Source organism: Penicillium waksmanii, assembly GCF_028829765.1.
Source record: "Penicillium waksmanii strain IBT 27052 chromosome Unknown utg000007l:1.0-4314555.0:1.0-4317578.0, whole genome shotgun sequence".
Lineage (NCBI taxonomy): Eukaryota > Fungi > Ascomycota > Eurotiomycetes > Eurotiales > Aspergillaceae > Penicillium > Penicillium waksmanii.
In genome coordinates this window covers 1,710,935-1,731,527 of record NW_026643253.1, presented here as the reverse complement: position 1 = coordinate 1,731,527, position 20,593 = coordinate 1,710,935, and the positions used below count along the sequence as shown (strand labels likewise).

The following is a 20,593-nucleotide window of genomic DNA, read 5'->3' as shown; positions in this document are numbered from 1 at the left end:
CCCGCCTCCAGGTTGACCATTCACAGTTCGCGAATCAATAGCCGTGCCCCATTCTTCCCTGCGGAAATTATTCCCATTTTGGGCACTGTCGGCGTTGCCTCGATCTGGGCGAAATGTAGATCCCAGCGCAATGAAAGTGATAAATAAATTTGGTCGCGTCTAGCTCCAACCGTTGCAAAACTTTTGGAGAACTTCAAGTTGATAATTACACACTGCAGAATGGGAATCACACGCCATCGAACAACCTGGGGAGTGGATAAGGGGGGCCCCGTCTTGAAAATTGGAAAGCCTGGTTTCCGGAGCTCAAGAAGCACGGTTACAGTATGTGCGCATCCTATCGATAAGGCAAAATCGTCGCTTTCAAATAATTGACTGACTTTGGGTATCCTTTAAGATGGCGTTGAGATAGATATTCATCAACTGGACCCTGTTTCCGAGTTCCCGCGCCTGAGAGAACTGCTAGACCAGGTTGGTTTGGAGATGAGTGTTCTGTAAGTTTCCTCGAAACCCAGAAAAGTACCGGAGACCTAATATGGGTCCAACAGAGCCCATAGTTCCTGGGTTGGATACGTCGGTCCGCGACCCGTTGGGTTAGATGCCCAGAACCATCTCCAAAACTACCGCGATGTTCTCCAATCAACGGCGGTGTTACGACCGGTTGCCATCAACTTCCAATCGGGACAGTAAGGACTCAAAGAGCTAATTTGCTTGTCCAAATTGAATACTTACCGGAGATATAGAGACACATGGACCTTCGAAGAGTCGGTCAAATTCTACAAGGGCACCCTGCAAGTCGACAAGGAGCTCGGTCTGACCGGTCATGTCTTCCATGAGACCCACCGCAATCGATCGCTTTCCACACCATACCACTCGCTACAAATTCTCCGAGCTGTTCCTGAGTAAGGATCTAACGATCAAGGCCCTAGCGACATATTGAAAAACTGACACACCGAAGGTTGAAGATCACCGCCGACTTCTCCCACTGGATGGTTTGCTGCGAGCGTATTCTGGACATCAGCGACGAGGACCGCGCACTGCTAGATGAGGTTATCCCACGCGTAAGTGAAAAGAAAGAGAATCCTTGCATGGTCAAGCCACTGAAAGCTGCCTAGGTGGGACACCTTCACGCGAGAATCGGAACAACACAGGCATCGCAATGCCCCGAGCCACTCAACCCTGTCTTCGAACAAGAGAGATTATGTATGGAAAGGTTGTGGACCAAGATCATCGAGAGCTACCTTGAAAGGAACGGCCCCGATGCGAACCTCGTCTTCGTACCGGAATACGGGTGAGTTGGTTCCTCAGCACCACATGCGATGATGGCGATGTTAACTTTGGATATATTTCAGTCCCTTCCCTTACCACCCATACGGAAGTGCCAAGGCGTATGGAACTGTGGCAGACGAAGAAGGGGTACGTCTCGAAGCTCTTTTCAAGGAGATCATTAAGAAAAAGTCTGGTGCTTTAATATGATGAAATCATCGCGTCTAGATTGGCTGGCAGGGCGTACTGGCGGATTAGACGTCACGATAGTCGCACTTTTATAAATATCCAATGGTAGAAAAATAAACAATACTTCAATGCCCTCGCGGTCAATTTCAGTGTTCCCAGTTAGAAGTAATTCAGTATCGTCGAATGCCGATAACCGGGCGGCGGAGAGGCTGGCTGAGAAGCTCCCAGGAACGGTGCGACATGGCTACAGTGCTGCAGTCCTGTATCATATCGTCCGTGCTAGCAGGCCAGTGAGAGACGAGGATATTAGAAATACCAATGACGATCAAGGGGAAGTGTTTCCCCAGCGGAGATCGACATGTGATGACTCAGCCACTCCGCGCTTACCTCATCCTTCCAGACCTTCCAGGCCCGCCAACCTTCAACTTCCGACTTCCGATCTCCAACCTCTCCAACCCGCTAGACAGTGACCATTTGGTGATTGTACCATTCATTCTGCCCTCACCTTATTTGTCGTTGAAACTGGACATTGCCAGCCCTTCAATCACAATACCCATCCAGTGTGCACCGGATCACACTCGACGCAATCAGTCACGCCTGCGATCGATCTGTCGACCGCAGGCTGCAGTTCCTTTCGCTTTAGCCTAGGCGGATTCCAAACCGCGGCCGCCGGGCTTAAACTCCATCTTTATTCACTACCATGCCGGCCACAGATCGCTCTGCTATCAAACGCCGCTCCTCTACACAGCATTACCAGACCTTTGATACCCCACCACCGAAGTCGCGTGGGCGACCCAATTCCGGCCAGTCGGGATCCTCCGGTGAAGGTTCCAACGATGCGCACAATGAATCGCCCGACCAAACCGGCCAGCATTCACCATTGCCCAAACGCCAAATGGTGGTGCTGGCAATAATCGCCCTGGCAGAGCAGACCGCACTGAATTCCATCAGTCCGTACCTTCCCGACATGGCATCCACATTCCCCGAGGTGAAGTCGTCTGAGGTCGGCGTATACGTTGGAACGATCGCTTCGGCCTTTGCATTGGCGCAGCTTGCAACCAATTACTTTTGGGGTTCGCTGTCTGATCGCATTGGTCGCAAGCCGGTCATTTTACTTGGAACCTTTTTGACGGCGCTATGCTTCATTGCATTTGGATTTTGCAAGACCCTTTGGCAAGCGATCCTAGTCCAGGCGATGATGGGAATCGTGAATGGCAATCAAGGCTTGGTGTCGACCTGTCTCGGCGAGATTACCGACCGAAGCAACCAATCGCAGGCATTCACATATTTGCCAGTTCTTTACGGCGTTGGAGGTATCACGGGCCCGCTACTGGGAGGATTGCTGGTCTTCGAGCGCAATCCGTTTACCGGAAAGAAGAGCACATATCCTTACCTTGCGCCGAACCTCGTCTCCGCTGCCATTCTTCTGTTGGACTTGGTAATCACCGCCTTATACTTGGACGAAAGCTTGGAGGACGCAGACACCCTCCCGAAGATTGGCAAAAAGGTTCGCAGCCTTTTCACCTGGCTTTGGCAGTTCACGGGATTTGCTTCAAGGCCAACTTATGTTCGCGTACCCCAAGCCGTTCCTTACCCGCATTTCCGCCACAGCAGTACCGACAATGACGAACACGACAGCGATCTGGACTCCGCATCCGAGGTGTCAAGTCAAGCTGGCAATCACGAGGAATTGACCTGGGATGAGATATTCACACGGGACACGGTCTTGTTGCTGTTAACATATCTCGTTTTTGCGTTTTGCAATGTCTCCTTCAACTCCCTGTTTCCAATTTTCGCGCAGGCAAAGCCACCCGCTGGCCGTCACTTGACACCATCTGAAATCGGCCTCTCCCAAGGCTTTGCTGGTGCTGTCACGATTATCTTCCAGATATGCATTTTCAACCGTCTGCGCGATAAGATGGGCAATCGCTGGTCATACCGCGCTGGTCTTTTCGGATTTGTTCTCTCCTTTCTCCTCATGCCTTTTGTTGGATATAAGAGCGAGGAGAGCAAGGGGTTGACAGGAAAGTCTGCGCTGATGGCCGTCGAGCTTTGCTTGGTGCTACTGGTCAAGACTGTTGCTTCGGTTGGTGGTCTAACCAGTGCGCTTTTGCTGGTAAGTCTCTTTCTTGGGATCCCGATAATTTTTGGTTTCACTTACTCACCGCTACTAGATCACAAATTCCGCTCCAAACCATGCAGTTCTTGGTGCTCTCAACGGCCTTGCACAAACTCTTTCCGCGGCTGGACGTGCCGTAGGCCCATTCCTCTCCGGAGGCCTTTTCTCATTGACCTCCAAGATTCAGCCCAAGGGCGAAGCCCTGGCCTTCGGTGTCTTTGGCATAGTTTCTTTCATCGGATTTCTGATGAGCTTTGGTATCCGAGGTCGATCACTGGAAGCCGATGGCTGGGGAGAAGACAGCGATGAAGATGATGAGAATTACAAGTCGGATGATGACGAGCCCAACGGTGCCTAATTTCTACCCGATCGCTGCGCTTCACATATCCGCCGACATGACTTGACGAACTCAATGCTTCCTCCTCAGCCTTCTCCTTGCATTCCGATTACCATAATTTGCTCATTCGCGATGAATCGACCAAGCATTTCTCTTGTTTCAGCGTGTTTTTCAGCTACTTTTTTCCTTTTTCCCACTTCCCATTGGACATAGACGCATTTTGGGATGGCTGTCTGACTATCGACCTCGTACAACTATGCTATGCTCCCTATTATTATATTAGATCTTGAGCAATTAAAGTGTTACCCGCGGGCCCGTCCTTATTGTACGTTCACTACATAGTCATTTATATTCCCTTCATCGAGTCGTATTTCATCGGAAGGGGGGTTGGTAATACAGCGACGTTGCAAAAGTTTGAAACCTTCTAACTGCCTTCTAATGGCAGATTAGTAGCTACCTGAGATGGAATAGATTGGCTAATTTTTTCCATCTCAGGTAGCTACTTGTCCCCTTGGGAAGGCAGAGATTAGGGCGGTCACCAAGGGGTTTCAAACTTTTGCAACACCACTGTACAGTCCCGAGGATCGGGTTGGGTTGCAGGTCGCACTCGGCACGGCCCGTCTGTTCCACGTGGGTCCAGTCGGAGGGGATTGTATTTAGTGAGAAGAGATTCGTGTTCATGTACTCACTCCTTAAAAATCGGCGCGAGGTTTGAGTACTCTAGCTACCAAATTACAACCTTGAAAACTAGTACTATTTATTATATTGCCTGGGTTTATTCCGCATTCCCTGTTCATGGAGTAGATTTTCAGGCAACATTAAAAGGACATCAACCCTGGATGCGCTATTTCCTTGGTCACCGTGTCCTCTAAAATAATGGTCACGCTTCAAGTTCTTTTTCTTTCTGTGAATTGTAAATAAAAAGTTCAATATTATAGGCGCATGGTCTACATATAATGATAGAAGCTAGCAGCCCCATTATAACTGCATTTCAAAATTGCATGAATGCTCTTGGTATACTCTATCTTAGGTTGTGGAGCCCAAGCCCTTTTAGCAAGGCGTATCCCAGATTGCTGTTGAGTAATTTAAAATTCTGCACTTTAAAGGCGAAAAACCTAAATTAGATTAAAAAAATTACTCTTTGACTAGGCAAGAAAGAACGAATGAAAATGTATTGTTGGGAGGTGGAAGACTTTTGCACCTTCACGGACAAAGCCAGTTCGATGAGGGAACATGAACATGATGAACACCAATACAAGTGCGGGTGAGTGTCACCTGTGCTTAGTCTCTTTGTGGGAGGTCATTCCATTGATAAATACTCTTGCATTATATGCCCACGTTGAAATACGGCACAAGAGATGGTCCAAGAAGTCTTTGTTACATTTGTGAGGAGAACCTTTGATAAACCTTTAATTGTGTCCCAGGTCCGGGGCATCCACAGAGATCAAAAAATATCACAGCAAGAACACCATCATCTCAAGAAAACCCAGAAAAAACCTAGAAGCCTTCTTGGCCCATGTATGACTTAGAACTGTGAGTTTTTGAAATAGAAAATATTCTATTATCCCAAGTTCCTTCTCAGATCGCCAGTTCCCCCCCCCCCGGACCCTGACAACCTCGAACATGATCGAAAGATCCTCGCCCCAGATCTGACCCTTGACAAAACTTCTAAAAGCCCTTTTCCCACTCACTTTTTCATTCCGGCTACCTCCCCTTTCTCAATCGCTCTTCTCCCACTTCAGTGTCCCTGTCCCTTCTCCATTTCGCCCCTTCCCCCACCCCTCACCAACCCTTCGACCTCATAACTCACCCCAATTGTTTTACTCGTCTTGTACGGGGAAAGCATTTGACAGTAATACTCTGTTGATATTCTGACCATTCCGCCTCGACCTGTCTTCTTTGAGGAATACAAGCAAAACAACGATTTGAGACCCTGTCAAAACCATGGAGCGTGCCTTTGTTGATCTCACCCTGGAAGACCCTCGCCGTGATGAGCTACCAATTCCCCTTACTCCAAGTAAGTCATACCATCAAAGAAGTCCGTGGAACGCACTACTGAATTTATCTCAGCTGTGAGGTCCGACAATATCTGTGGATTGACCTCTATAGCAAGACAGACGACATCATTTGGAGCCCCCGTCCTCACACCACCTCCCTCGAACTCACGAAAGCGTCCTAGAATTCTGAACTCGGAAGACCCTGAGATAGAGAGACCCCAAAAGAGGCGTCTCATACCGGCCAAGGCCCTGAAATCACTAAAGCGGGTGCTATTTTCATCCGACGGCCCTCCTTCCCGCACCCAAGCCGCCATTTGCAGAGACACAAAGACCAGGAGCCAGGTTCCCGAGCCAGAGCAGGGGCCAAGGTACAGAGCACGGGTGAATAAAAATGGCAGAAAGCCATCCAAGCGCGCTATTGATCTTACAAAGGGGCCCGAGCCGGAACAAAGTGAGAACACAGTGAGAAGGTTGGGTAGCCCGCCTCGCTTGATTCAGAGCATTCTGATCAAGGGCCTGCAATTCCAACCAGATGGTGTCACATTTGAGGTTGGCCTGGACTTAGAGCTGGAAGACGAATCCTTTTTCCGAATAGAAAAGATCACCCGGCATGGCCACCGTATTCTTTTCAAAGGCCGCCGGCTTTTTCGTCCAAAGGCATTCAACAACAACAAACTACCGAATATTATCCCTCATGCCCGAAACGAGCTCGTCTGGGTGCCTCAACGGACAAGTCAAGTGCTACCTGACAAGGTGGTTGGCATTACCAAAGTCGTCTTCACCAATGAGCGTTGCTTATGGGGAAAGGCTCGAGTGCGGACATGTCGTCTGAAGGTATCCTACTCTTATCGTGACTCAAATCATGAAAACCCGGTGAAAAATGCGAATTGGGTGGTTCGAGATTTGACGATCGAGGAGTCAGACCCCGGAAGAGGACTCACCAACAAGCAACTGCGTGAGAGATGGAGAGGGCCCACCATACCATTCGGTGAAGGAAAGGTCGGTGCCATAATTGAAACCATTGAGCGTCGGCGTGAGGATTCGCCTGAGATCATTGACCTCGATAACATTCTTCCAACCCCACCACCGTCCCCACCCACCTCATCAACTCTGATTGACCTCACATCGGAAGGCCAGAATGCGTATACCTTTGGTGACGGATTCTGCGGAGCCGGGGGTGCATCTTGTGGGGCAAAGCAGGCAGGGTTGAAAATCAAGTGGTCCTTCGACATCAACGAGTACGCGATGAAATCATACAGTCTCAACTTTCCGGGGAATGAGACCAAGTCCCGAAGAATGGAGGCGCATCAGTTCTTCCAGAAGCCGATGCCTTTTTTGCGAGTCGATATCATGCACTGTTCACCACCCTGCCAGACCTACTCCCCGGCGCACACGGTCAACAACGAGGAAAACGACGACCGCAACTCCGCCTGTCTGATAGGTATTCGGCAAGCAGTCGAAAGAGTCCGGCCTCGCATTCTGACCATGGAAGAGACTTTCGGTCTGGAGCACGAAGCTCATAGACCCAACCTGAATCGGGTCATAATGGATTTGATTGAGCTGGGATACTCGGTGCGATGGGAAGTTATCAAGCTGGGCGGGTACGGAGTGCCGCAGATACGAAAACGGCTCATTCTCATCGCTGCAGGGTAAGCTCACACTTTATATTATTTTTCCACGATCATTCAATTGGAATGACTCCGGTAACTGACAGATATTTAGACCAGGAGAAAGTCTCTGCGAGTTCCCTCGCCCGACCTACGGCGGCCCAGGCCAGCCTAGACTCAGAACGATCCGCGATGCTATCTACGACCTATCTATCGACTCGCCAAATCACGACGTGGCGACTCGTCTGGGACGGTGGTCGAGAGAGTACCGGAAGGCATTGGATTGGGATGAGCAAGCGAAGACAATAACCACGGCTGGTGGACAAGACAACTATCATCCTGATGGAAGACGAACATTCACAGATCGGGAGATCGCCTGCCTTCAGACGTTTCCACGAGATTATCAGTTCTACAAGACAGGCGCCCGCAAGCAGATCGGCAATGCATTCCCTCCTATGGCTGCAAGGGCAATCTACGAGGCAGCTAAGGAGTCTTTGCAGAAGACTGACCTGCTCGAACGCGTGGACAGACAGATGAGAATGTGAAATGTGTGATGGAGATAACGACTAGATATGAACATGGGTACGAGGGGCTGGACATGCGCACATGAAAGCAGCGAAAGCTTAGATATTACATTCACCATCAAGAAAGGCGGAGCATCTGAATGACTAAATATCCAGTCATCAAATGAAGAAAGACTGCATATCGGCAAGATAGATAGCTATTAGAGTAGCTGCTGGACTGGATATCCTAGCCATTTACGATCACGCGAATGATCAATTTTCTTTCACAGTTTGAGTCTGCTCTGATGGCTGCTCTATCTGCTGGTCATATTTCCACACATCCACAATCACATTCATCGTTTTTTGCATGATCTCCAAGGTGAGATCCTCGCGTACGACAATTCTCATAGCGTCAATATCCGAGCCATCTTTGCCCCAACCTTTGATCGTGTAATCTGCAAAATATTTTCTTAGTGTGTTTCGCAGAAATATTTCAATTTACAAATTGAAGGACTCACGTGGAACCGAAAACTTTATCTTATGTAACGCGTCGCTCAGAACTGACATGTCAAGTACAGGTTGCTTTTTTCTTGGCATGATCGGACAGCGTAAATACAACAATCGGGATACCGGGATTCATTGTAGGATTTGCCTTGTGGCAGCTGGGACTTTCAATACAAAGCTGGACTTGACGTGGCAAATGAACTCCACTCAAACAGCTGAAGTATCCAGTGCTCTCTAATTCCAGATTCAATGATCTCGCAATGTCGAGGTATCGATTAATAAGCTTGGAGTACCCAGTCAACCCCTTCTGGTGAAATTGATAGTACTATGCGACTGCCGGAATACTAGACCTTGAAAAGCTGAGGGTGTAGGCAGTATGCGTTCCGCGGAGGTATGAAGACTCGAGCAAAAGCCCTTTGGGAATCCATTTTTCTCACGCCAGACTATCCAGCCGACAGCCAAAGGAGCTTCTCCGTATTTGTGACCGGATGCATTGAATGACTTCACGCGTGGTAGGCGGAAATTCCTATGAAAGTGTCAACATTCTTCAGCTTCAAGTGAAGTGCTGAGGGTGACATACTAAACGAAATTTTCATTGCTTGAGGTAAACGGTGCAACAAATCCCCCACTTGCCGCGTCGACATGAATGGGGATATCACTCCCGGTATCGCGCTCATACTCATCTAACATCTTGGAAACTTTCTCGATTGGGTCATTGTGGCCGGTGTAGGTACTCCCAAGTGTTAGAAACACGCCAACTGAGAAGGTTAGGTCATGGATTGATCAAAATAAATACTGGCCGAGTGACGTACTAGTCCTACTATCAATGCACTTCCTCACTTCCTTTGGTCACACCGAAAGATTTGTTCTTTCGGATACTGGAATCAATCGAGCTTCCATATCAAAGTAATCGGCAAACTTCTTGACACAAATGTGCGCGTTGTAGCCGATGATCACATTTGGTCGTCTTTCGGGAATCCCATGGTTTCCAAGCTGCCACTTGCTTTTCATCGCAAGACCACCCAGCATCACAGCCTTGGAAGATCCCGTTGTTCCAGTACCGAATATATCGGCAGCTGAGGGAGAGCTCCAAAGATCCGCAAGAATCGTCAAGCAGCGTTCATTTACGTCTCTGGTAGTTACCTTTCTCCAGGCCAGGAATCCCATGCGAGTATTGCAAAAAGGCTTGCTTCTGCGTCCGGATATGAGCAGACAAATTCATGTCAAAGCTTCTCGTCAACGAATACAACCAACATTTAGATCGACAAGAATCATCCGCGCCGCCGAGAGCTCGAACAGTGACCCCTGGTTTTATCGTAGGGTCACGAGAAGAAGGCGTCGCACATACGGAAGGTTTCTTCTGGAGATTTGTGTACAGCATCATTCAAACTCGAGCTATGAGTGAGGAGCCTGGTCACCTCACGGTCGCTGGGGTTGACCAGGTGTCCGAGCTGGCCTCAGATGTCCTCTTCTACCCGAATGACTACAAATCCGATTTGTTAGCTTGTCTCGATGGCATAAATGCTTTGGCACTTTGTGACATTGTGAGCGAAAAATTAAATGTCCCAACCAGACGTGTTTGTAATGACCAATGGATGTGAATGCTGCGAAGTGATATTGAAGACGCAGAATTTGACCATCCATTTTCACCCGTGATGCAGTGGTTTGACGAAAATGTGTGGCAATTTTGCGGCGACAAAGAAGAAAGAACAGAAAACTCCCTTTTTGCGACAAGTGAAATTAGCCCAGCGGTCGAGAAGAGTTTGGAGTATATGACTCTGGTAGAATACATATCGACAGAGAAAGGGGACCCGAACTTGAAGGTGGATCAGACTGGAGTATTTACTCGCTTTTAGACACATCTTAGAAAATGCCTGAATGCTAGAATTTTCCGCAAACTAACTTCAAGTTTGTGCAAATTATCGTATCTTTATTGTTATTAGTACTTTGTTGTAAATGTTGCAAATTCCAAGTGTCGCCGTCTTCTTTACTTCTCCGATATGCATGACGTTATGATGCCAAGCCCGCAAATTCCCCCGGCCCGCGCAACGTCAACTTCAACAACGCCGACCACTGGGTTACTCCATACTGAAGATAGCAGGAATTTCTTGCTGCATTATGCCACACAATGGCTGAGCCGAGGTCACAGGCGAGACGTGGCCGTCAAAGGCGCCCTCGTGTCCCTGATTCGCAGCGCCAAAGGACCGCGCAGGCGTGAGTTTCCGCCCTTGTCATTTGCCAGTAGACCTAACGCACTGACACGTACTTTCTAGTTGCTTGCCTTGTCGCCAACATAAAGAGAAATGTATAATTGCCTCCAGGACCTGTCGCATTATCATAACCCTAATCAGCTAATATGAATTTGAGGATTGGTAGGCGGCGGTGGCAGTCCTTGTGATCGTTGCCAACGCTATCAACGGACATGCCGATTTGACAATGTTCAGGTACAGGGGAGAAGACCCCTCTTAATTGATGCTGAAGGGTGAGTTGTATTGTCTTGCTTCGTGCCAATCTTGCTTTCGACCATTGACTGATGTTACGGTGGCAGAAACCCAACTCCGGGGCTTACAGCAAGGGAAATTCAGATGAAGCGAATCATCACCCATTTCATGGGAAATATCTCGCTTGAGCTTACTAACCTAGAATCAGTTGCGGACAGTTTGGATGAGAAACAAGGCGATGAGGCTGGCAATCCATCTACAATCACACAAGACCTTGCCCTGGCCAAGGATTACTCCTTAAATCCCCTCTCTACAAATACCATGCGTGGGTTTACTTTGCTTTATTTCATGAAGGATGGATCTGAAATATATTGGCAGATTACTCCGGGGAGCTTTCCCACTGGAACTTTTCGAAAATGCTGGAGCGCCGACTTCAAAGTCTGGGCAACGCCACCAAGCCAGGAAGGAGCGAGGTAAGAAATGCCAAAAATGCGCTTTATATTGAGGGCATGAGTTCTCTAACGTAAAGCGTCTAGGATGCTGGGCAGCCTGATAACGGCTTCTTTCGCGCAACAGACTTACAGTCTTCTGGCTCGTGCATAGCATTGGCCAAGCAGTATTTTCCACCAAGGCCCATCGCCGACTTCTTGGTCAAGACATTCCTAGAGTATGCTTTGACTAATTACTTCTATTTCGATCAAGATATTTTCCATCGCAAACTAGAATACTATTATGACTTGGAAGGGTCGCTGACTATCAATGACGCTGGCTGGGTCTGCACCCTCCTCATGACATTTTCCATTGGTACACAATTCGCATATATGCAGACAGGCCCAATCTTGACGAATGAATTCGCCAAAGTTGATATTGAAGACGATAACATTGGAATTCAACTTTATCGGTTCTGCTGCCGACTGATTCCGGACCTTATTACAACTGCTAGCGTCGAGAGTGTCCAAGCATTCCTTCTCATGGGATCATATACACTACCAATCGATACGTCCGGCCTAGCATATACATATTATGGTCTGGCAATAAAGATGGCAATACAGAACGGAATGCACAGGCAGTTCCCTGGGGAAAACTTCGACAGTCGATTAGTCGAAGCGAGGAATCGTCTGTGGTGGTCGGCCTATGCACTGGAAAGGTACGTATCATCGGGGATTACTAAAACTTAGACGGTCATCTAACAATAAATAGTCGTATCAGTATTTTACATGGTCGCCCCGCCTCCTTTTTCGCCCGCCGAGACCGACACGCCCATGCCAAAGGAGCTAGCAGGCTTCCAATCCACCGACTATCGGTCAAACTTGCCCAATTTTTCTGCCGCAGTCATTCTTACGAAGCACCTGGCGAACGCTTCGGAAACTATCAAATCTTTACGCAGCTGCAGCAGGCCGAAACAGCAGAGATATCTCAAACAGCTGGCCGCCATGCGTGATCGACTTGGCAACTGGTGGTCTAGTCTCCCAGCCCAGATTCATTGCAGAGATCTCAGCCAGGATGGGCCTCTCTTCCGATCAAACATTCATCTTGAGATCTATTACATCACTACTATTATATACATTGGCCGACCCTTCATCATATCCCCAGTCCAAGGGCCTGGAAATACCACAACACAGACCAATACAAATGCCCAAGACGTTCCGGATGTCATCAAGAAACTACGCGACGACTCACTCAACGCAGCTATTCGGGGAATAGAACTGTGTCAAATCTTACAAGATTCCGTTGGTCTTGCTCGTGTTTCATATACCGAGTTCAGTGCATGCCGCATTGCGTTGCTTGCTTTGATTGCTCACAGTCTCAACGAACAGACGGCAGGAATATCTACCGCTCTCACACAGGGAATGGTAATAATTCGAAAAATGTGCGTTGGGCTCGAATCTGCCAAATCCGAAGTGGCGGTAATTGAAGCACTTGATAGAGCCCGCCAACGGTTATATGCCCCTACCAGCCTAGAGGACAATCGCCCGATACAGTCCGCAGCGGGATATGATCAATTCCAGGAGTGGGCCAAGCTTTGGCGAGCCGATCCAATGATGGAAACAGCTGCTGTCAGCCTTGGGGGAAATGCTATTCCGATCGAAGAACAAACAAATCCCACAGTACCTTCATTCGATGGATTCTTTTCCTCGTTTCCCGACGAGCTTTGTGAGTTTACTGCCATTCCGGGGCTCAGCGGTGATGTTTCATTGGGCCAGGAGTGGTTGAATAGCTCACAGCCCGATGATATCATATGGAACACAGGAGGTACCTTTGATATGACTGGCCATACACAGTGACATGCACCCCTTGCCAAACGCTGATATTTTTGTCCCTGCGTTGTTCACAGGTGATTGGGGTGTATATCCGCGTAGATCACACTTTGATGTTATATTTGGATACCCTACTGCTAGATAGGCATGAATCAAAAACAAGATTCCTACGCAAAACCTCCGCTCGTTTCGACCACAGCGGGTAAATAAATTCCCTCGCGTCTCGAGGTCTCCACCAACTTCTTCTACGATAATGTGGCAATATCTTTGAAACCCAGCGTGGTATCGGGCTTAGCGAAGAGTTCTATCGATAGTAACTACCATTGCGTCAGCTTACTCTGTCGGTCGCATCCGCCTCCGGACAAGCATGCTAAGAATTCGGCCCCTGATCTGCGGTCCCGCGCCCCACATAATGCGGGCGTTCTTCAAGGAATCAAGAAATAAACAAACTCTACGGAGTACGGTGGAAGCGAAGAAGTAGCATATACTAAGCCTTCTGAAAACTGTGGAGAATATCCAGCGCATGATACTAGGGCGCTTCCTCTAGCCATTGCTTATTGCCGAAGGGTCCACAGGCTGTGGTGGAGTAAGCGAATTATCATACGCATGTTTTATAGCGCAGGAATGTATAGATGGCTACACTGTGGAGAGATAAATTATGAGAGCTATATACTACTAACTCGGTCTTTTATTGATAGATGATTTGAATCGCGAGGGAACAATAGAGACGTCTCCTCGTCTATGCGTTGCAAAGCGTGTTACTTCGTATACATCGTCGATATTTCCGCTGCTATGTCTTAGATCATCTGCCGATCTGTATGGGGGCTGAATCGAATACCCCATTATTAGCGATGGAAAAATGCACAATGACGCAGCAGGGCCCTGGGGGCTACGCCCACTATTATTGATTTCGGCCCTGGCCATGTTATTCCCGATTCAGGTGAAGTTATAAAAGCGATACAATAGATCGAGAGTCTTCTAAATAGCATTCATATCCGCAGCCTCCCACCTGAAAGCCCACGCTCGGCTTACAAAAACCTCTGTCATTCTTTCTCGAATATACTTTTGAAACAAAAAGATCATACCAAAGTCAAATCACCATGAAGGTCGCAGTCATCCTCTCATCCCTTCTCGGTCTTGCCCTGGCAACCGCCATCCCGATTACCAACGATCTGGAACGTCGCGACCCGAGCGATAAGTCCGGAAACTCTCAATTCGTCTTGCAGTGCGAGGGAGTCACCATTCCCGACCAAGGAGGGGCTTCAGGTGAAGGCGAGGGCGGCGTTGGCTACTTCTACAGCAATGTGGCTTTCAACGCCCAGGGAACGAAGATCGACCCCGTTGCCTGCACAGATCAGGACGGTACTTGCAGCAACTGTCTGTTCTCTGGCGGCGGTCTTAGTTCGGACACCAATGTTACCGCATGTTGGAACCCGCCTGCTGGAAAGTCAGGATGTAGCATTTCATTCTCGTACGATGGATACGATTATGATAGCCAAAACAAGGAGCCCTACTGTGGTCACGAGGATGGATTTGCGGCTTTCTCGTTCGATCTCAGCGCTGTCTGCTATTTTAATGTTTAGATAACTGGCTGGCCTGGAGAATTCAAGTTGTCTATGGTTAATATTTGACATGCATACTTGATACTATTTGTTGCCAGTGGTCATGCATGAGAGAACGATGTGGTGAGGGCAGTTGAAATATCCATGGATGTTGTTGGCATTCCGTTTGTATAGCACATCTCATCACCTATTCGATAAAATTTTCATTAGCTCCGAGTCCACAATATTTTCATGAGGCATAAATTTATTGCAAAACAAGATATTTGTATCGTCAAAGTGCTTATACGAGTTGCTCTCATAGGAAAGGCCAACGATCGGAAGAAGAAACATTAAATAGGAAGATAATGAAGAGCAGTAATCTTCATGCTGCGAAGATAGCCGTAACTATAATTTTTACTTTCAAAAATTCATAATTTCTCTCTGCTTTGGAAGTACTGGTAACAAAAGCCTTACTTGGGAGGCCCGGGTGCGAGTACCCGGGCATAGTCGGGTACATGTACCCGATCATGCTGCAAAACCTCTTGGCTCTAATTTTTTTATCAAGGTGACCAAGTGCGAGCAATCCCAACCGCAACATAACTTTCCCGAATCCTCCCCAAAAATCAGTATACATTTTTTTCATCCTGACAGTCAAGCGAAGAAAACTCAATTGGGGCACTAAGATGGCGCAGCCAGCGAGGAACTCGGCCCTACGATATTTCGATGTAAGCCAATGATAATCGACTCTACGGATCGCATCTCTTTGCTTTCATATTGAATGCTGATTGTTTCTTCAGGTCGCAGTGACTTTTACTGCAGATCAGTTTCGCGGTATCTACCGGGGCAAACAGTACCACGAGCCCGACTTTGCCGAGGTTCTTAAAAGAGCTAAGGATTATGGCTGCAAAAAAGTGATGCTTACCACTATGTCACTTGACGGGGCGAAGCAGAACCTAGAGCTTGTCCGGGAATTTCCAGAAATTTGCAAGATGACGCTTGGGGTACATCCGTACCATGCTGGCGAAATCTACGAGGCACAGGGCTCTCAGGAGGGTCCCAATCAATATTTGGAGACAATTCGCAAAATAGGCGGGGGATTGATTGCCGAGAACCCTTCCCCTCTCGCAGCTTTCGGTGAAATCGGTCTGGATTATGTCTATCTTGACCGTGCGGACAAAGAGACACAGCAACGTGCGTTCAAGGATCAGTTGGAGATGGCTACTGAATTCCAGCTCCCCTTATTTCTACACGTTCGCGAATCCACCCAAGATTTTATCTCAATCATAAAGCCCTATCTTCCAAAGCTGCCCCGAGGTGGCTTGGTGCATTCATTTGCTGGCTCTAAGGCGGAGATGCTTCAGCTTGTGGAACTGGGTTTGGATATCAGTGTGAACGGTGTCTCTTTCCGGAGTGACGATCAGATTGAAATGGCCAAACATATCCCCCTGAGCAAATTACAACTCGAAACTGACGCTCCGTGGTGCGAGGTGTTGGAAAAAGACCCAAAAATCGAACCATTCCTTGCCGCTGCAAGGCCTCTGCCCCAAAGCAGAAAGCACAATAAATTTATACCGGGTCAAATGGTGAAGACAAGGAACGAGAGCTGCACTATTGAACGAGTTGGACTTGTTGTGGCAGGATTAAAAGGCGTGACAATGGAGGAAGTTGCGGAGGCTGCATGGAACAATAGTTCGCGGATGTTTTGGTAGGCAACTTGAAATTTACTCCTATCGAGCGTTGAAAAATAATTGTAGAAATATTCACATTCCAGTACACCATGTACTCTAAGGTTTTTGTGTAAGACCAAATTGGGCGATCTTATAATCTCAGCTAGTCAAGGCCTGGCCACTCTGGGCGTAGAATTAACGTAGGACTTGTTATTTGCTTTCGAGGTACAAGGGAATCTTACTATGAGTCTAAACCTAAACCCATACAGATATATCCATCCAGTAAGTTTATTAATTGAACTTTTTACAGTAATTGCTTATAATTCCAATTCTCCAATGCCTTGCTTGAGCAGTATGGCCGACCATCTCCGCCGAATTCGGCTCCGCCTTGGTCCGGCTTTACCCCGAGATCTCTCCGCTCCCCGGACCGAGCCCTCCACACTTGCTTCCTAGCTGACAGCCAGCACAATGCCTGATGCCGACATGGTTAAGCAGGCCTGCGATGAATGTCGCCGGCGGAAGGTCCGCTGCAACAACGATAGGCCGTGCAACCAATGCGAATCCGCCAGCTTACGGTGCCACACATCGCTCAAGCACCGGAAAAAAGGGCGACAAGGAAAAACAGCAAATGTTCTCAACGAGCTGAGAGCAAAGGGGATGCAGAGCGATGATTCGATATCGCAATCAGCGCAAAATACACAATATGATTTGCCCATGGCTGACAGGGCTCCCTCACCTTCGGGGGAAACGGGAAGATGTCAATTTTCCAAGTCCGCGGGCCTTGTCAGTCACGAGCTCATCGCATCGTGTTCTGATTACTTCTTCTCTCGGATGCGTGGCACTGTACCGATATTGCATCCCGATGCGTTCCAAAGACAGATTGATCAGGCGGGCCAATGTCTGCACGCGTACTGCTTGGTTACAGCATTTTGCGCATTTGTGGTGACACAAACTGGATTTTGTATCGGCCCTCAAATTCTCAATGGTCGCGGCAGTGCCACCCAAGAAGAATATCGGGAGATACTGGTGAATGAGGCAACCGAGGCAAGGAGGCACCTGGATCCGTTTAAAGAGCCTATGAGGCGCACAATTATTACTGCATTTCTACTTTACGGATGCCACATTGGACTCGGGAATCAGCGACACGCATATTACTTTCTACGAGAAGCGACCACTATCTATACCGCCAGTGCGCTGGACGGTGAGACATCTACACAAGATGACGGCGAAGAATCGTCGCAATCTGGGAATCTATTCTGGTTGTTACTGGTGTCGGAAAGGTAAAGTTCTCATCTCCGCCTAATCTCAAGACCTTCTAACCAACTTAAAACCCCAGGGCCCATGCCATTCGGCGACATAGGCCTATCACCCTTCGGATTTCTGCCGAGACTCCGGAGCTAGATGAGCCACAATCGAATGTGGCGATTGGATTTCGGTGCCTTGTCAATTTATATCGACCCTTCGATGAGAGATTCCTGAGTCAGTGGAATGGTGACCATGCGACTTGCTCAATAGAATCCTTGGTCCAGCTCGAAGAGAGAATTCAAAATGCTGTGCCAGCGAATATCGACTTACCGGATGTACTGATGGCCGACTTGCGCGTTTCGCAACAATGGCTACGGATCATGATCTGGCAGCTTTCCACCACTGCTGGATTTTTGTCAACTAGTCCTACACATGAGTGTATGGATTTCCGATACCCAGTCTTGATTTCAAGGGACCTGTGTCTTGCGACATGGAAATTATCGAAACAAAGTATGGAGACGCATGGAATTGGCCTGGTAAGTCTATTGCCGACCAGTCACTGTCGTTTCATTATTAAGCTTTTTAATTCACAGATAGAGAAAATATTCGAAGTTGCATGTACATTGATCGATGTTATGGCCTGCCTTTCAGCTGCCGGTCTCCGCTCCTCGGGATTCAAGCTGGGCCCACAAGACTACCTCAAACACTTTTTTACACTCATAAATGACTTACCCGGTGGTAGGGCACGATTCCTTCCGCTACTCCTGACTAAAATCGGACAAACTTTGCCATCCATGATGGAAACTATCGCCATACATCTTAACCTGAACTCTGAGATACCCGAACAGGGCTCTGGCATGCTTGGGTCATGTTTAGCTCAAGGCTCTGAGAACAATCCATCACCGCAGCCGGACTCGTCCAATGTAAATTCAGAATCATTTTCTGAAGATTGGGCGTATAGTCATTTTAACTACGCAGAGATGAGTCGGATCGGGGATAAGACTCCTGAAATTGACGAGGCATTTCTTCAATACTCCAGTTATTTTCAATGACACATCGCAGAATCGAACCTATCTATTGATTAACAAATCAAAAAGTTTCGCTACCCTAAAGAGTACGCGATTCTGGAACGCCTTGGCGAGACAAAGAGGCGACAAGATTATACCATATACAAATGCTGCATCGACCACTTCATAAACCCAGGTAGAGCTCCCTAAGTCTACCACAAATAGTCCAATTCTCGAAATCATAAATCATTGGTTCATCCCAAAAAGGGATACGAGCTCTGGGAACAAATGACAAAGCATGGGGCATCGAACGGTATGATTGGCTCCTTTGTCTTTGAGGCTCGTATTCGAAGAGAATGATGCTGCCTTGACTCAGTCATTGATGTTAGTGCTCAACCTTTTTTTTTTTCGTTTTGGTGAACATCGTTTAACGTTATCCGTCCTAGCTCCTACACAGGAACCCCCAAGCTCCTAACAAAGTCCCCGCCAGAGTCTATCTTGAACAGTATGGAATGGATACTGCACCCGGGTCAGCTCACCGATATCCTTGGAATTCCGACCGGGGAAGTTGGCGACCTAGCAATGCTCGAAGGCACTTCTCGCTCGCAACCTTCTGAAAGTCGTCGTCGTTTAAAACGCCCACATACAAAATCTCGTCGCGGGTGCCTGAACTGCAAAAGGCGAAAAGTGAAGGTGAGTCGATAATCGGAGAGGGCTACGCTTTGCTGTCGATATTTAGAGCCTAACCTTTTCAAAGTGTCAAGAGACGAAGCCAGCATGTACAAATTGCCTTTCAAGAGATATGAAATGTACATACCCATCACCGACTACGGAAGATGAACGCGTTGAGCTTTCAACAGCAAGCGCCAATAGTCTCATAAAGACTGAATTATTTCTATCGGGTCCATTTATGGGCGAAGATTTGCGATTTTTCCAACATTTTCTCACCGTTTCGCGCCCCCATCTACCCTTTGGGAGCGAACAGTCATGGACCACAGACATTCCAGCCTATGCACATGAGGTAAGCTGCAATAAAACAATAACTCTTGATTCGAGACAACTGCTAAGCCATTTCAGTGCCCCCATCTGATGCATGCGATTCTCTCACTCGGAGCAACTCACTACGACCTTACAATACCCAGCAACTCTCGCTATAATGCCATGGCCATTTCACACCGAGGCAAGGCCCTGAAGTATCTATCGCTTGCTCTAGCAGATATTGATAACTGCTCGGCTACTTCCTTGGATGGTATATTGGCCACATGCTATGCTTTGGTCTTCCAGGCTTACTACATGAATGACGGGGTGATTGATTTTGCCATCATGGTACGTGGCTGCAGCTTGATCACTACCCATATACAACGACGATTCAAAAGCAGCAAAATGTTCCTATTACAAAACTCGGAGCAAGTCATGCAATTGATAGAGCCGTGGCTATCAAAGGACGCCCATCCGAATCAAGATGCCGTGAATCTTTGCATTAGGGATATTGAACAGCTACGTCCATTTATACAAGATGGGAGCACTTTAGGCTTTTTTGAATCTCTCCTCAATACCTATCTCGCTCTCCAACACTCGATTCAAGATGCCTTCCTTTGCCTCGGTGATGTGTACAAAGTCTGGCATTCGATGGAAAATAAAAATTTCATGAATCTCATCGCCGGCACGAACCTTATTTCCCGGGCGCTTTTCTTGCATTACTTCGCAATAGACACACTGCTGCGGCCGTTCCTACTTCATGTTCGAGGCCCAAAACACCCGAGCTTGTCCGTTGGTGCCATTGTGATGGGACAATGGGCAGATGCAGCGTATTATGGGTTACCCGCTAATATTCAACATTTGGTAAAGCACGAGGTCGATCTGGTGCGCCGTGAGAAGGCAAACACACCCCTCACACTGAGAGATGGCTCATAGA

At 48.0% G+C, this 20,593-nt stretch overlaps 10 protein-coding genes across 10 annotated transcripts; 8 read left to right on the top strand and 2 right to left on the bottom strand.

Annotated features, from left to right (window-relative positions):
* Positions 1–219: 219 nt before the first annotated feature.
* N7481_007465 (sugar phosphate isomerase/epimerase family protein) lies at positions 220–1,473 on the top strand (the record flags this gene model as incomplete). Its single annotated transcript, XM_057266684.1, has 7 exons — positions 220–325; positions 395–491; positions 546–683; positions 741–899; positions 956–1,058; positions 1,113–1,288; positions 1,350–1,473. The coding sequence occupies 7 exons, from the start codon at positions 220–222 to the stop codon at positions 1,471–1,473; spliced, it is 903 nt and encodes a 300-aa protein (XP_057120885.1).
* Positions 1,474–2,152: 679 nt separating this feature from the next.
* On the top strand, positions 2,153–3,929 carry N7481_007464 (MFS transporter; the record flags this gene model as incomplete). Its single annotated transcript, XM_057266683.1, has 2 exons — positions 2,153–3,568; positions 3,627–3,929. 2 exons carry the CDS (start codon positions 2,153–2,155, stop codon positions 3,927–3,929), a joined length of 1,719 nt encoding a protein of 572 aa, XP_057120884.1.
* A 1,923-nt stretch (positions 3,930–5,852) lies between these two features.
* On the top strand, positions 5,853–8,057 carry N7481_007463 (DNA cytosine methyltransferase; the record flags this gene model as incomplete). The annotated part of the gene is made up of 3 exons (XM_057266682.1): positions 5,853–5,925; positions 6,042–7,554; positions 7,628–8,057. 3 exons carry the CDS (start codon positions 5,853–5,855, stop codon positions 8,055–8,057), a joined length of 2,016 nt encoding a protein of 671 aa, XP_057120883.1.
* A 231-nt stretch (positions 8,058–8,288) lies between these two features.
* N7481_007462 (uncharacterized protein) lies at positions 8,289–8,582 on the bottom strand (the record flags this gene model as incomplete). The annotated part of the gene is made up of 2 exons (XM_057266681.1): positions 8,289–8,470; positions 8,534–8,582. 2 exons carry the CDS (start codon positions 8,580–8,582, stop codon positions 8,289–8,291), a joined length of 231 nt encoding a protein of 76 aa, XP_057120882.1.
* A 516-nt stretch (positions 8,583–9,098) lies between these two features.
* On the bottom strand, positions 9,099–9,686 carry N7481_007461 (uncharacterized protein; the record flags this gene model as incomplete). Its single annotated transcript, XM_057266680.1, has 2 exons — positions 9,099–9,252; positions 9,373–9,686. 2 exons carry the CDS (start codon positions 9,684–9,686, stop codon positions 9,099–9,101), a joined length of 468 nt encoding a protein of 155 aa, XP_057120881.1.
* A 1,418-nt stretch (positions 9,687–11,104) lies between these two features.
* On the top strand, positions 11,105–13,245 carry N7481_007460 (fungal specific transcription factor domain-containing protein; the record flags this gene model as incomplete). Its single annotated transcript, XM_057266679.1, has 4 exons — positions 11,105–11,285; positions 11,339–11,433; positions 11,497–12,076; positions 12,161–13,245. 4 exons carry the CDS (start codon positions 11,105–11,107, stop codon positions 13,243–13,245), a joined length of 1,941 nt encoding a protein of 646 aa, XP_057120880.1.
* Positions 13,246–14,318: 1,073 nt separating this feature from the next.
* On the top strand, positions 14,319–14,801 carry N7481_007459 (uncharacterized protein; the record flags this gene model as incomplete). Its single annotated transcript, XM_057266678.1, has 1 exon — positions 14,319–14,801. The coding sequence occupies one exon, from the start codon at positions 14,319–14,321 to the stop codon at positions 14,799–14,801; it is 483 nt and encodes a 160-aa protein (XP_057120879.1).
* A 641-nt stretch (positions 14,802–15,442) lies between these two features.
* N7481_007458 (TatD family hydrolase) lies at positions 15,443–16,468 on the top strand (the record flags this gene model as incomplete). Its single annotated transcript, XM_057266677.1, has 2 exons — positions 15,443–15,484; positions 15,557–16,468. 2 exons carry the CDS (start codon positions 15,443–15,445, stop codon positions 16,466–16,468), a joined length of 954 nt encoding a protein of 317 aa, XP_057120878.1.
* A 426-nt stretch (positions 16,469–16,894) lies between these two features.
* N7481_007457 (Zn(II)2Cys6 transcription factor) lies at positions 16,895–18,723 on the top strand (the record flags this gene model as incomplete). The annotated part of the gene is made up of 3 exons (XM_057266676.1): positions 16,895–17,706; positions 17,763–18,207; positions 18,265–18,723. The coding sequence occupies 3 exons, from the start codon at positions 16,895–16,897 to the stop codon at positions 18,721–18,723; spliced, it is 1,716 nt and encodes a 571-aa protein (XP_057120877.1).
* An 865-nt stretch (positions 18,724–19,588) lies between these two features.
* N7481_007456 (uncharacterized protein) lies at positions 19,589–20,592 on the top strand (the record flags this gene model as incomplete). Its single annotated transcript, XM_057266675.1, has 2 exons — positions 19,589–19,699; positions 19,756–20,592. The coding sequence occupies 2 exons, from the start codon at positions 19,589–19,591 to the stop codon at positions 20,590–20,592; spliced, it is 948 nt and encodes a 315-aa protein (XP_057120876.1).
* Position 20,593: the final 1 nt, after the last annotated feature.